The sequence below is a fragment of the Buteo buteo genome, chromosome 6 (genome assembly GCF_964188355.1).
Source record: "Buteo buteo chromosome 6, bButBut1.hap1.1, whole genome shotgun sequence".
In the NCBI taxonomy this organism is placed as follows: domain Eukaryota; kingdom Metazoa; phylum Chordata; class Aves; order Accipitriformes; family Accipitridae; genus Buteo; species Buteo buteo.
Window position 1 is genome coordinate 3,528,520 of NC_134176.1, and position 14,766 is coordinate 3,543,285.

Genomic DNA, 14,766 nt, shown 5'->3' on the forward strand with positions numbered 1-14,766 from the left:
TTAGCAAGCGCTAGGAGAAAATTGTAACATGGTACAGAAAAAAGCCAGACGTTAAATAAATATTTCTATTCCTTATTTAAAAACTATCAGGATAATGTAGCCAAATATTTCAGTGAAAGTGAAATACTTCCTACTCCATCAGTAAAAAGGAGGCTGTAAGGGGAAACTTTTAAATATGCTTAAGTCATTAGGACTGGATAATAGGCTCTGATTTTACCAAAGACCGTAATCGCTGTCAAGACGCACAGTTTTGTGGATAGCAAGCCTTGTCAAACAATCCCATTATCAATTTTTAAAACACCAAGAGTTCAGTTGATAAAGGTAACTATCACCATGATATATTGCCTTCTGTAAGCCTTATCTCCCTATGATGCTGATTAAAAGCAAATGAACAACATACCAAGTCAGCATTGTCTGTTTTAATCCATTGTAAATGGATTAAAAACTCATTAACTGATAGATGACAGAGCACGCTGAACTAATTTTAACAGGGAATCATCATCCTTCAGAAGTGTTTCCTCCGGGCTCCCCCCAGGATGTCTCTTGATTCACTGTCATCTTCATTAATGATCTGGGGAAAAATACCAAATGACACCCTTGCGAATGTGATAAAATTTGGTGGAAGGATTGATGGCGATGTGGCCAGGTGAGCAATAGAGATCTCCTTTCCACATCGTAAAATGGGCTTGTTCCTACAAAGCACATTTTTAAAGACAACCAAGCGTTTTGATTAGGAAGCAGGAGAAGGGCAATAGTAAATAAACTGCTTTTCCAGTGGGGAGGATGAAGCAGTGTGTAGCTCAGTGACTGCAGCTGAGGCTGGACAAAGTCAGACTAGGAACGAGGAGCACACTGTTAATGAAGGAGCAATTTAATGGTTAGGGTGGCTTAACGAGAGATGGAAAGGCTTCTCTGGTAGCTGCAGGCTTTACACCAAGACAGTTGTCTTTGCAGAAGAGAGTCTATAGCTTGAGTTTCTTGGGTGAGGTTCCAGGCCTGTAAGTCAAACAAGCTGAACTTCTTTTGTCCTTAAAATACACAAATCTGTAAAGGAGGCTCTGGAAAATTACTCCTATAGGAAAATGCTGCCAAGCAGGGAGTGCAGAGAAAGTGTCGATAGCGAGGCAGTTGCGTTGCTCTTGCTGGAAGGGAAGTAATACTTGGCAGTGGAAAATTATCATTTCCCTTTGGCTCCCTCCTCTCCACGGTGTATCCTCAGACTTGCGCTGAAGCGTAACCGCCTGCGCTGCCCGATGAGCCCTCAGTCCTGGCTGTGACACTGGTCCTGGCCGTGATGCCTTAGCAAAGGCTGTCCGTGGTGCCTGGCAGTTTGCTGGGCTGGAGGGGCTGAGGGTGGCTATGAGGCATGGTAAAGACAGCATGTCTGAAACAGTTTTGCTGAAGAAAAAAGAAGATAATTCCAAAGTCAAACAGTGCAAAGCATGCATAATGTGTTTGTGGGAAAGTCCTAAACATGGACACGTCTCCTAAGCATCTCATGGTCTTAGAACAGTGTGTCCTGAAACAGCTAACTGCGTGCAGTTGGTGTGGCTTGTCATGCAGTCAGGAATGGCCAACTCACTCTTCTCTCTCTTTTTTTAACCTTTCCTGATGTTTTATGGGAGAGAAATAAGAAGGGGAAGTAGTTTTCCCTCCCTCCACTAAATCATTGTTCTAAACATAGACAATTTTTAGGGAAATTCCAATTAAATGGATTCCACTTGCTGACCTGCTTATTCATGTGCATGAGAGGAACCCTGGCATCCTTGCCAGGCCCTCCTGGGCTTCAGCATTCAGGGCTTCCCCCTCCAAACCATGTATTTGTACATGGGATGTAGGTCCCTTGCACAGATGAGACACTGGAGACAGGATTTTTTTCTGAAAATTTTTTTTTTTAAGATTAAAGGTTGACCGTACTGGTATTTATTTATTTATTGCATAGGAGCTTTGAATGCCTCAATAAAGATTACAAAAGCCAGTGATTTCTTATTCACCCTCGTTATCCTGCATCTGCTTCTCATTAAAAGTCTGTCTGGAAGGCTGCCCGGTGAAAAATGCTGAAAAAATGAGCCCGTAAAATTCCCATAGGATGGAACTAAATGTGGCTGGAATTAAGGATCTTGTTGCCTTTTGTCCTCGTTAGCAAAAATCTCTTTCTTGTTTTGCAGTTTAAATGATTGACGCTATTCTTCAAGCTAGGGAATCAAACTGCCACCCAGAAAACCCGTACAGCAGTCCTGGGTTTGCTCCCTCCTTCCCCTTGTAGGACGCAGCCACACGTGCAGCAAGTCTGCACAATCTCAGCGCCGTGCTGGGGTGGCCCTGCACAGAGGGGTGTTTCCACCAGAAAAAGCATGAGATGCTGCTGGAGCTGGGCAGAGACTTGGGGCCAGGTCTTGTTGTGGCTCGAGGGTGGGGGTGATGGTGCTGGGGGGGGTCCTGCCACCGCTGTGGGCTCTGATGGCTGAGCATGATCAGCCGCTGCGAGTGGTGGCAGTGGGGAAGGAGGCCCTGAACTCCCTTGTGAACCCCTTTTTGATAAGGTACAGCAGAGTTGCACGTCTCATGTAGCCACTCCTGGTCCTGCGATTAGCAGCAAACAACAGAGCAATGCTCTTGAAAGATGAGTTTTTCCAAGCGGGAGCAGCTGGTAACTTTGACTCAGTAGCAGTGTATGGCACTGACCCTGTTGTGTTTGTCTCCATTTTCTAGTCCCTTATATTCCTTGTTCGTGACTGGAGCTTCCCGTATGAATTTTCCTATGGATCTGATGGTGGTGCAAGATTTCTGGAGAAGCGGCTGAAGGTGTGTTCTTTCTGATCTGGGTTTATTTAATGAGCAGTGCTAGCCTGGGGGTATGCTCATGGGTGACGGAGAGTGAAGAGGCAAATCTGGTTTGTGACCCAGGGATGATACGCTGCCATCACCTGCGTGGATGGAGAGCACACAGAGCAGGAGGGTGAGACTTCAATCTGGGGGACAACCAGCTCTGGAGAGTGTAATCCTGGGCAGGGAGCAGGGAATGGGGTGCAGAGCACCAGCACCAGTGAGGGTTCAGCTGCATGGCCACAGCACTGGCTGTTAGGTGTGAGCTGCAGTGTACAGAGATGCTGGTTACGGTCACACTTACCCAGTGCCTTAAAATCACATAAGAGGCATTTTAGGAGGCTGAATTTCCTTGCCACGTTCAGTGGAGGGCTGAGGCTTCTGACCAAGCCCAGGCTCACTGGGGCTCTCTTGCTGGGAGCAGCTGGGAGAGACGTTAACGATGGGAGTCAGCAGATTCCCTAGAGACTAGGAACGATGTTTTAGTAATAGGTAGTTGTACAGTAAAACTGGTGGGCGAGAGCTCCACTGGGATTAATCAGGAAATGCATGGGTGATTTGGTAGTGGAGAGACCTAATTAAATGCAAGACAAGAAAGGCCCTAGTGGGAAATCCCAAATGTTTTTGTATTCCAATCATACACACACATGCACATTTTCCAAACGATAATAACATGCCCCAGGGTATGTGGTCAGAAATACGCTAGTTCCTTGGTTGCTGGGAGAGCCTTGTCTTTCTCCTCATGTGGCATACCCCCACGGGATGTCCTTCTGTGTCGCTTTTTGCTGCTCTAAGTAGTCACAGTGCAGAGTACCCCATGCTCCTGCCAGTACCACTGGCCCAGCGTTACCGGTGTCCCCATCAGAAGGAAACCCCCCGACCCCAAACTGGTCTCTCGCAGGTCTCGGGAAATCAGCATGAAGAGCTGCAGAACGTCAGAAAGCACATCCATTCTTGCTTCACCAAAATCTCCTGCTTCCTCTTACCTCACCCGGGCCTGAAAGTTGCCACCAACCCTAATTTTGATGGAAAACTGAAAGGTATGAAGGCAAAGGTCTGGTTTTTAAGTGGATAGCTTAGATGCCCTGGCAGACTGTCCCGCTGGTTCCTGAAACCTCTGTAAGTATTTTCCATGACAAAACTGGGAGAGAGGTTGGATCCTCCTCCCAATGATGTACACGTGCTCGGCCCATTCTTCCGAGTCCAGCAGCTGCCTGTTTATTGCCAGATGCTGTTAACTTAGGACAGAGGTGGAGGCCAAAAAGGTGTGGGAGGCTGAAAAGGTCTCAGAGCCACTGGCAATAAGCACTGTCAGGACAGAGGGCTGATAGGCAACTAGGGAAGGGCAGGGCTGAGATAGGAAATTTATGGGCACGGTGTTAAGCCTGCAATTAACTCCTGTGCCTCACTTGCAATTCAGCACAGATGCAGAGCGGTGCAGACTGGTTGCTGCGAGGCAGGCTGGTGCTTGTGGAGGGTGGAAGGCGGGTTGCACGTGCTCTCAAGGGAACTTTATTTCACTTTGAAAAACTTTCCAAGGAATATATAATCTTCCTGACTTATCTGATCAGTGGTTTCCCTACAGGGCAGACTTAGTTCAACAGGTAAAAAAAAAGAGGAAGGAACAAAAGCCGTGGTAAGATTCTCCACCCTGAAAGGAGCCACATGCTGTGGATTTTTTTAGTTGTTTGTTGTGAACCAAGCGCTTACCAGCATCGCTGTTTAGAGGCTGCTTGCAATCTTAGCAATAGATTTCTTTCTGTCTGCTAATTTATTTTACTTTTTCTCTGGTTTTGTCTGGCTAGTGGTCAGACTTGTTCTTCTGGCAAACTCCATGCTAACTGGCAAGCAGGACAGTGAGGCAGTGGGGGGGAAGCGCACTGGTGGAAGCTGAGCTGATCTCTGTTAGTTCCCCCCTTAATTTCAGCTGCTGAGTAGTATTGAACAAGTGGTGTGTGCAGAACTCGCACAGGGGTTGTCAGTGGCTTCTTGACACCATTTTTGTTGTTCCCTCAGAGCTGTATGCAGCTTTTTGTGCTCTGATGGAAGAAATGTGGAGAAACTTCCCCTCTCTCCTTACGTTCCAAATGCCTGGATAGTGCATTGTTTTTTCTGTCTCCAGCCTCACACAGTTTAGTTTAAATGGCAATAAATGGATGTCAGACACTATGAAGCCATAAGAATGACTGTTAGGAGATAGTCTGCCTCTGTTGAAGTGACACAAGCAGCCCATGGACCCCTCAAATGGCTCCCTGTGCCAGCTCTGTGCTTTGGCAAAGGGGAGAGGCTGGTAGGAGCAGAGATTGTGCCCGTTCCTGGTACCCACATCAAGGGGTGTCTGATGGTGCAATGTAAATGCATAGTCACTTGCAGGAGTCCTTAGTGTACGTGTACCAAGCACCTAATGGTTTGCAAAAGCTTTAAAATGCTTTGCAATGAGAATTTCACATATGGGTTCATAGTCGACCAAGAATTCAACACAGGAAATCTTACCTGCTGGCACAGGAGGTGGCAGGGATGAGAGCCAGAGAGCCTAAGCCCTGGCAGAAGATTTCCACTACAGGTGCCATGGAGCAGGGCAAAGGGAAGAAGGCACAGCATGTGTCCATACCCTATACACTAAATACCATGATTTGCAAAGAGTGTATGTGTCTAGGCAAGAGGATGCTGCTCTCTGGCTATCAGCGTTGCGTGGACATCACCAATGTCATCAGCAAAAGCAGGTTTTTTTCCCATGTGGTCACATTTGTGTTTGCGCAAGTATTTTTGAGACCACGAAGCTGGTTTGTGGATATATGCGCAGCTATATATTCTGTCCGTGGGTTAAGTAACATCTTAACTAGGGCCACAATCATTTCTGAGCGCTCACATCACTAAATTATAGGGTGTCTGAGTCTCTGGCTTGACTCTCCTGCTTTTGTTTCATGTTGGCACACACTGAAGCACAAGTCTGACGTGGGGCTGGTACTGACGACATTGGGTTTTATTTCCAGAAATAGATGATGAGTTCATAAAGAACTTGAAGATTTTGATTCCTTGGCTGCTTAGTCCCGAGAGCCTGGATGTTAAGGAGATCAATGGAAACCATATCACCTGTCGAGGCCTTGTGGAGTATTTTAAGGTATTGGCTTATTTAAGAGAAAGTGGGCTTTTTCATCTGTGGCACACTTGCACTTTTGCTGTAATTAAAGGGGAAAGCAGCAGCAGGCAGGCCAGCATTTGATGGCTGGAGGAAATGTTCTTGGTCTAGCTAACAGTCCTGACTCCCATTGCTGCAGAAAGCGAACACCTCATGGTTGTGTATTTGACCACGCAGTAAGCCCAAGAAGTGGGCAGGGCTGTTTTCCTCTCCTGGAGGATTGAGGTCCAGAGGGAGGTAGGCTGAGGACCATATTCCTACTGCCTTTGGAAAAAGCTGATTTTTGTTGTCATGACTACTGAGACATTTTAATGCAAGACTTCAGTGAGTAATTCTCACCACCTACTCTCCAGGGCTACCTGACTCTGGCTCCTTCTCCTTCAGTGAAGGGTGGAGGTAGGTGCAAATCTGATGGTATAGATACTTAGTGTAAGTGGTGGAGTGAGAGCCTTGAGTCACTGACCCAGGCCACCCAAGGAGTCGATCTCGAGCCATGTTATGTAGCATTTTCTGACAGAGCATCCCCTGCCGAAGCCACCTTGTGCCAGGAACGTCCTCCTCTTCTGTGCTTTTAACATCCTGTTAAAGCTGCGTCTGGTACTGGGTGGGGGTGTTTGCGTGTTGCTCATGTATGATGCATTCAATGTGATTTTATTTTCTGTGCACTGTTTTGCAGGCATACATAAAGATCTACCAAGGGGAAGAATTGCCACACCCAAAGTCGATGCTGCAGGTACGTGAGTGTGAGCTGTGAGCTGGTGAGCATTCATGCACTGTAATTGCCATTGATTTCCAGTTAATTGTCAGAGGCGTCCAGCTAGTGCAGCACATTGGGTCTTCTGTGATTTTATTTCAAATGCCTTACTGTAACAACCCAAGAAATAGCCCTTTTGGAAGTATCTGGCAGTCACAAGTCTGATACGGCTTAGCAATTGCGGTAGCACGGCTTGTGCACCTTGGCCGAACTGTGGTGACTCGCTGTCTGTGCAGACGGCGTCAGCCAGCTTAGCTGAAATTGTTCCCCCGCAGGTAAATGGCATCGTCTTTGGCTGTGGTGGGGCCACACACAGAGGTGACGTGGCCCCCGCGCACGGGCAGCGGCTGCTGGGCTGCAGCTCTGCTCTCTGAGCCAGACGGCTTTGCAGGAGGTTGGAGCTCTAGATGTTTACATATGACTGAGCCTTTTATCTGTTTTCTTGCTGTTTCCCGCAGCCAAAGCCAAAGTTTTCATTGGTCTGGCTCGGAGGGTAGGAGTCCTTTCTTCATGCAGGCTTTTGCCTGGGGGACTGAGGAGACTGGATGTGTAAATATGGGACAATCTTATTTGGCATTGGTCAGAGCCTGGGGAAAGTACACTTGGCTAAGACAAGGGAGCTGTTTAATTCTGTACGTGTGCACCAGGGTACTGTGCACATGTCCTGGCCATGTACACGTGTGGACCTTGGGTAGCCAGGCAGCCAGTGGCTGCTAATCTCTGCAATAATGGTTTTTAACCCTGTCTTTCTGCAGCTAAGCTTTGTACCCCTTTTGCCCTTTTTGCAGGCCACAGCAGAAGCCAACAATTTAGCAGCAGTTGCCACTGCCAAAGACACTTACAGCAGGAGAATGGAAGAGGTAGGTCGTGCCGAGCGTGTTGTTTCACAGCGCTCATGTCTCCTGGCTCTCCTGTCCTTCTGGGGGAACCTCCCTGCCTGGGTTCCTGGTAGAAAACGTCCTGCATGGACTTGATCAGGACTGGTCACAGTGCTGCATGTTCAGGGTCCCAAAGAGGGTCTCTCCTATGTTCACGGTAGAAAAGGGGCTTTCTCAGAGGCTGGAGGAGAGCAATGCCCGGTCAGGGTATCATGGCAGGTCAGGGGAGGGTGATTGACAAATGGTCACTGTTTCATCCGATGACAGCTTTTTGCAGACCATGTGGCCTCTGCTGAATTTGCATCCTCTTCCCAGCATTCCCTAGCGTGGGTAGATGCAACCCAAAAATGTGATATAGAGGGGTGGTAGTGCTCCGTGACCATGCAACCTGTTCTGTGGCTGGTGCTAATTAGGGGATAAAGTCATTATAACTGGCTTTTCACCTATGCCCTGCCCTGTCAGCCCATCTCTCAGCTCTGGCGAGGGGATGGTTGTGATGTCTGAAGGTGAAGCTCAGACCCCAGACTGTCTCCAGCCACTTCCAGGCCCCCACTCTGTTCATCAATATTGGAGATCGCTGCCGATTGGCAGGAAAGGGGTGCGGAGCTGTGTGGCCAAATCATCTGTGGACTGCCCTGAGCCTTAAAACTCACATGTCCGTACTCAGAAGCAGAAGGAAAATGCCACGGAGTTTCCAGCACTAAAAAATACTGGGGTTCAGGGTCCTGCTGGTCAGTGTAGCTCAGCCGTCAGTGTTGGCCGAGATCCTGGCTTGGGCTGTGAGGCAATCAAGTAGGGGAGCTGTGGGACGCAGCTTCCCAGTGCAGACACCCGCTGCTCCGTTTTAACCTGCACCTTGCAGAGTTAAAGTCATGGAGGTCTTCCTGCAGGATCTAGTGGTCTGTGCCAAACAGGAGCCTGTAGAGCCCTCATTCCAGTGGTTTGCATGCCAGAGCACAGGAGCTGTGGGTGCTGAGGTTTGTGGAGTGATTGGACTGTGTTTTCCACGCAGGTCTGTGGTGGGGACAAGCCCTTCCTTGCACCTAGTGACCTCCAGACCAAGCACATGGAGCTGAAGGAGGAGGCTGTGAAGCTGTTTCGTGGGGTGAAGAAGATGGGTGGGGAGGAGTTCAGCCGTCGCTACCTCCAGCAGCTGGAGAACGAGATAGATGAGCTCTACATCCAGTACATCAAGCACAATGACAGCAAGAATATCTTCCACGCCGCCCGCACCCCTGCCACGCTCTTTGTGGTCATCTTCATCACTTATGTGATAGCTGGAGTGACCGGCTTCATTGGCTTGGACATCATAGCCAGTCTGTGCAACATGATCATGGGCTTGACACTTATCACACTGTGTACCTGGGCATATATCAGATACTCTGGGGAGTACAGAGAACTGGGCGCAGTAATAGACCAAGTGGCCGCAGCGTTATGGGACCAGGTAGGATAAAGAGCTTTTGATTTAAAACAAACAAACAAACAAACAAACCCCACCGAGTTCTTAAGTGTCGAGTTTCCTGGGGCTTTTCTTTCCCTTTGAAATGGCTTTTGCGTTTAGGGTTGTTAGATGCTCCAGCTGGGCCTGCCTGGGCAGATCCAGCTGCTTGAGCTGGTTGTGCTATGATCAGTGGGGGAAGACCTGTGCCCTGTCTTCTTCAGACAGCAGGACAATGAGTTTTAATCCATGGCTTAGACCTTCTAGATGGGGAAAGCAGGGACAGAGGAAATGGTTTCAGATCAGTTTGTGGAGTTGATTGTAAGGGGGAGACATCTTAGGGGCTGGAGATGGGCCTGGGTAGCACTGCCCTGTGGTTGTAGCCCAGGTAGACGGTACAAGATGGGTCAGAGAGCAGGAGCGAACAGCAAGGAGCTGCATACCAACCCACCCCTTCCCCTGCTCCAGCCTGAGCCTCTGAATCCTGCCCAGTGTGAAAGACAAGCCATGTAGATCCAGGCTGGGAATGAGAAAACTCACAGCGAGCTATTTCGTTCTGCCTTTTTTTTCCCCTTCTTGTCTTACCCATCACCAAATGCTAGTTTGTGGAGCCTCAGAGCTTGTGGGAATGGAGCACCCTTTGCCTAGGGTCCCACTGGGGAGGTGTTCTCAAAGCTGGTGTGTGTGCTTTTTGCGTGCATGTCTGTGTATGTCAAAAAGAAAGACCCGTATCTCTCCCCTGGTTCAGAGCAGGGATTTTGGCTCTCCCCAGGTCTGCTGGAGACCGAGGCCAGGTCTCGGCTCTGCCTGTTTTGGCACTGGGCCCCGCTTTCCTGTTACAGCTGTGCTGGGTCAGTTGGTCTCGCCCGCTCTTTTTCTATTTCTTCTTTTTTCCAAACAACATGGGAAAGTCTTGGTTGGGCCCCGATGTCAAAGAGAACACCTCTAAAACCTTAAAAATGGTCGTAGTGAGAAATCACTCCCCCGTGCCCTCCTGCGATGCTCTGCCTGCTTTCCAAACGGTGCCGTTTCAGAGCCTGGCCCCGGCAGAGTTATCTCACAGCCCATGGCCACAGTATTTTTAATACTCGGTCTTTCCTGTTTCCCCTTCTGCAGCAGCCCTTTCCTCTCCCCATTGCAGAGCTGCCAGGGAAAGCCCGGACCCTGCAGGTTCCTGCTGACCCCCTTTGCCCCAGCCAGGGGAGCAGCCCACCGGAATGCAGCTGTGGCTGCGGGCCCATGTGCCGAAATAACATTTAAAGGGCTGCAGTGGCCTCCTGCTCTTCCCGTGGCAGAGCCGTGGTGAGGTTATTGTTTGCTCGGCCCCCAGAAGCCACCAGCTGCAGTCGTGGGTTTTATTTCTGTAGTGCTCCAAGGCAGAAAGGGCCGTTCTCGACAACTTTACCTGCTCCTTCCCTGCTTTTTATCCACCAGTGAGGTTTTGATTGAGAGTGAGCACGTTTGCCTGCTTCCCATTGCTGTGCAGAGCTGGAGCTAAACATGCAGCTTTGGGAGAAAAAATTGAAGCATTTATCATTCGGTTCCTTCACTGCAGAGCTGGGTAGTAGTTTTGCTTAGCTGAGCTGCCTTTAAAATAAGGTGAATTGGAGAGGCAGGGCATCGCCTGTGTCCCAGGTGGGTTCATCCTGGCTGTCCTGTCCTCAGCAGCCTGAGCATCCACAGTAAACCCCGCTGCGGTGCAGTCAGTGCCCGTACGATGGCTCTTTGCTTGGGGACACGTCACGGGTGCCTTTGGGATATGCCGGCATGTTTAAGCCCAACATTTGCCCATCCCTGTGCAGGAGTCAGTGGGGTTTTTAAGCAAGAACAGGACACAGCCAGCAGGAAGCCAGAGACGCCCATTTGCAACTTGCCCAGCTGGGGAAAAATAAAGAGGTTAAAGTGCCTGCAGCTGCTCCCTGGTGCCTGGCTGGCCTCCGCGGGCTGTGCGGCATGGCTTTCCAACTGGAGGGAAAGTTCTCCCGAAAAAGAGCTGTGCAGAAGGGTGGTGCTGGCCCAGCGTGTCTGGCAGTGCCTCAGCAGCTCTGCTGCAGGCACCGGGGCTTGGGCAGCATGACTCAGCCCGCCACGATACGTCGGGCTGGTGCCCGAGTGCCCCAGGTGGGTTCAAAGCCCTTGTGGCTCTGTCCCACGCGAGCCCTTGGTGTCCTGTGGCAGCGGGACCGGCTGCAGGAGGGGTGGCCAAGAGCCGTGAGGGGTCCTGCAAGAAGGGCAGCCCGTGCAGGGTGAGCCCCCCTGGGAATACACGGCCGCGGTGGCACCAGCAAGTGGCTGTGGCCAGAAGCGTGAGCACCGTGTGCTCCCATGGATGTGCGTGATACACAGAGATGCTTTTTTTTTTGTTTTCTTTCTCCCCCCCTTTTTCTTCCCAATGCCTCTCCCCAGGGAAGCACGAACGAGGTAAGTGGCTCTTGTTCTCCGCATGCGACACCGCTCGGCTCCCACAGGCTGTGGGCTCGCGGGGAAAAGCGTCTCGGACCCAGATGGCTGTTCCAAGCCACGTCACTGCCCTTGGGCTTGTGGAGGACGGGGGGGCTGCGAGGGCTCTGGGCAGCAGTGGCATCCTGGCCCTGCACCAGGGCACTCGCTGGCGGCTGGGCTCTGGTTGTTCCCTGTGATCCAGATGCCTGGGGGAGGGGGTTAAACGTGGGTGCTGTGCTCCAGGTGGTGCTGGAAGCCAAGTAGGGGAGAGATTTGGGTGGGGAGTGCGTTTGTTATGATGGGGACTTTCATCTTTCTCCCATCAGTTCTGTTTGGGGATTTTCCTGTTGTGCCAAGAGGTCAAACCAAAACACCAGTTTGTTTTGTAGCACAAACCGTGCAGGCGTCGTGCAGGCAGGGCTCCTGCCCCAGCAGCTGAGGAGCCCCCATACTTGGCGAGGCCCTTCTGTGCTGCTGGAAGTGCCGCATATTGTGTTTTGGGCCAAAAAAACCACCCCATACCGGATCGAGTAAGCCAAATGCAGAGCCTGGGAGGCATCGTTTATCTCCCCAGCCTCTTCCTGGGGCAGCACACCCAGTACAGCCCCTCTCACCCTGCTTGGCAGGGGAACTGCTCCAAGGGGAGCCGGTCCCTGCCCGGCACTCGGGGTGCAGCCCCGCAGGGAAACCTGGGTCGACAACCATCAGCAGTCCTCGTATGCCTGGCTCGTTCTGGCTCCGCTTGCCTAGTACCACAGCGGCACAACACTGAGCTGCTTGCCAGGCGTGCGCCGAGGGCGATTGGAACCTTGTTTAGGCAAAAACCTTGTCAGCATCTAATTAAAACAAAAAAAGGCATCCTTACTAGTTTGTATTACTGCGCACGTATGTTAATCCAGTGTTGCAGCCAGGTGCCACCCCGGTCTGGCCAAGGTGTGTGACAGAAGACAGCTTTACCTTTTATCGTGTCACCGAAGCCTGACAGCTCCGTCTGTCAGTGTCAACACACTTTTCAGCCACTGAGTTATTTGGGGAGTTCGTCTTAAAAGAAAGGCAGAGCAGCTCTCACAGATCCAAAAGGCCATTTAAAAAAAAAAAGTTAAAAATCAACCTGTTCCTTCCCCCAGCAGCCAGCCCATGCTGGCTGTTTTGGTACATCCCTGTGCCACAAATGCTGAGCAGCTAAAAGCTTTGTGACCTCTGGGTCCGTGGGCTTTGCTCTGGCTTGTGCAACAGCAAGAGGAAGAACATGGTCTTTGCTATTGATGAGCTCTTGGACAAATCCTGTCAAGTAAAAATTAGCTCTGTGAGACTGGTCTGGCATGGAAAAAAAGCCTAAAATAGCACAAAATGCTGCAAGGTCACTTTTCTAGGATTTGAAGGCGTATTTTCAAGAAAGAAACCCAGAGAAGCTGCATGAAGTCTCTTCCACCAGTCCACTACATTCCCAAACGATCCCAAACCACTTGCATGCAAAGCCCACCTCTTGTTTCCTATGGCCTGTTTGGGATGTGGTCAGCATCGCCTTAAACACATTCTCACCTTCACCCTCCCACCCTCATCCTTGCTGTGGCTTCAGCCTCGCTTGCTTCATTCAACACCCCTGCGCACACGAGGAACACATCACCCTGTGAGCCTGCGGGTTCCTGCTGGTCGTCTGCCTCTTCCCACCCCATCCTAAATTAATCCTGGCTCACCGACAGTCTTCAGGTCCCCAGCAGGAGCTGGTGGGTTTTTGGTTGTGTTGTTTTTTTGTTTTTTTTTTTTTTTTCCCCCCCAATGACAAGTTCTTTTGAATGGAACTGTCAGAGCCGTGACAGCCGGTCACGCCGAGTCCTCTGCAGCCAGTCCCATATCTTGGCATCTCCTGTGCCATTTGCACGCGGTATAGAGCCCATCGCGGGATGGGGGACAGGGTGGTGGTACTTGTCTGTCACCAACCCTCGGGATCAGAGCCTTGTCTCAGCCCGGTGACTGCTCTGACCTTAGTTCTGTACGGGAAATGCAGCCCACATCCACACTGACTGACCGTGCACCGGTACGGGTACAGCAGCCACTCCTGCCTGGGCTGACCCCGGTGTTTAGCTGTCACCCTCGGAACCTCCGTGAAGACAATTCTGCGGCCGGCAGCCTGCTCACACTGATGCTCTGCTGAAAGAGGGGCACACACAATTATTAAACTGTGGTGCTGCTGTTAGCGAAGGACCGGCTTTTCTGTCAGCCAGGAAAATACACTTGGGTATAAACAGAAACTGGTAAAATTAGAAGGAAAAAAAATATCTGCATTCATCTGCAGAAAAATGATCTAGACACACCAAGAACCCATTACATAGCAAAGCCCTCTGCATGATGCAATATGTATCTGCCTGGTGGGGGTAAACCAAAATGCTGAGGATGCAGGAATTCAACCTCCATGCATGAAAGAGCAGCCCTACAGAGAAGGACTTGGGGGTGTTGGTTGATGAGAAGCTCAACGTGACCCAGCAATGTGTGTTTGCAGCCCAAAAAGCCAGCTGTATCCTGGGCTGCATCCAGAGCAGCATGACCAGCAGGTCGAGGGAGGGGATTCTGCCCCTCTGCTCTGCTCTGGTGAGACCCCCCTGCAGTACTGCGTCCAGCTCTGGGGTCCCCAACATAAGACAGACATGGACCTGTTGGAGCGAGTCCAGAGGAGGGCCACGAAGGTGATCCGAGGGCTGGAGCACCTCTCCTATGAGGACAGGCTGAGAGAGTCGGGATTGTTCAGTCTGGAGAAGAGAAGGCTCCAGGCAGACCTTACAGCAGCCTGCCAGTACCTAAAGGGGGCTACAGGAAAGCTGGGGAGGGACTTTTTACAAGGGCATGTAGGGACAGAGCAAGGGGTAATGGCTTTAAACTGAAGGAGGGTAGATTTAGATTAGGTGTAAGGAAGAAGTTCTTCACTGTGAGGGGGGTGAGGCACTGGAACAGGTTTCCCAGGGAAACTGTGGATGCCCCATCCCTGGGAGTGTTCAAGGCCAGGTTGGATGGGGCTTTGGGCAACCTGGTCTAGTGGAACTAGATGATCTTTAAGGTCCCTTCCAACCCAAACCATTCTATGATTCTGTGAAACTCATAGAAAAATAAATCCCTTATACTGCAGGTAGTCCTTGATTTAATACAACTCAAGGAGGCTCCTCCCATAGCTGAGACATTTGAAAAATTAGCGAACTAGTGATCTTTATTCTTCTCCCTGTTGGATGCTTGACACAATCAAGAGTTGGTGCACAAAACAAACCGCACGCCACGACTGGTTTGAACCTGTTGCCGC

General features: G+C 50.5%; 1 protein-coding gene across 3 annotated transcripts in view; it reads left to right on the forward strand.

Moving 5' to 3' along the window:
• Window positions 1-14,766, forward strand: part of ATL1 (atlastin GTPase 1) — a 32,985-nt gene that overhangs the window by 17,327 nt on the left and 892 nt on the right. For 2 of the 3 annotated variants that reach the window (XM_075029450.1, XM_075029452.1), the window contains 7 exons: window positions 2,713-2,805; window positions 3,728-3,866; window positions 5,820-5,947; window positions 6,642-6,698; window positions 7,508-7,579; window positions 8,610-9,041; window positions 11,442-11,456. In XM_075029450.1, coding sequence (XP_074885551.1) covers window positions 2,713-2,805; window positions 3,728-3,866; window positions 5,820-5,947; window positions 6,642-6,698; window positions 7,508-7,579; window positions 8,610-9,041; window positions 11,442-11,456 — 936 coding nt within the window. The remainder of the gene's footprint in view (window positions 1-2,712; window positions 2,806-3,727; window positions 3,867-5,819; window positions 5,948-6,641; window positions 6,699-7,507; window positions 7,580-8,609; window positions 9,042-11,441; window positions 11,457-14,766) is intronic. The other variant, XM_075029451.1, reaches the window with a different exon arrangement.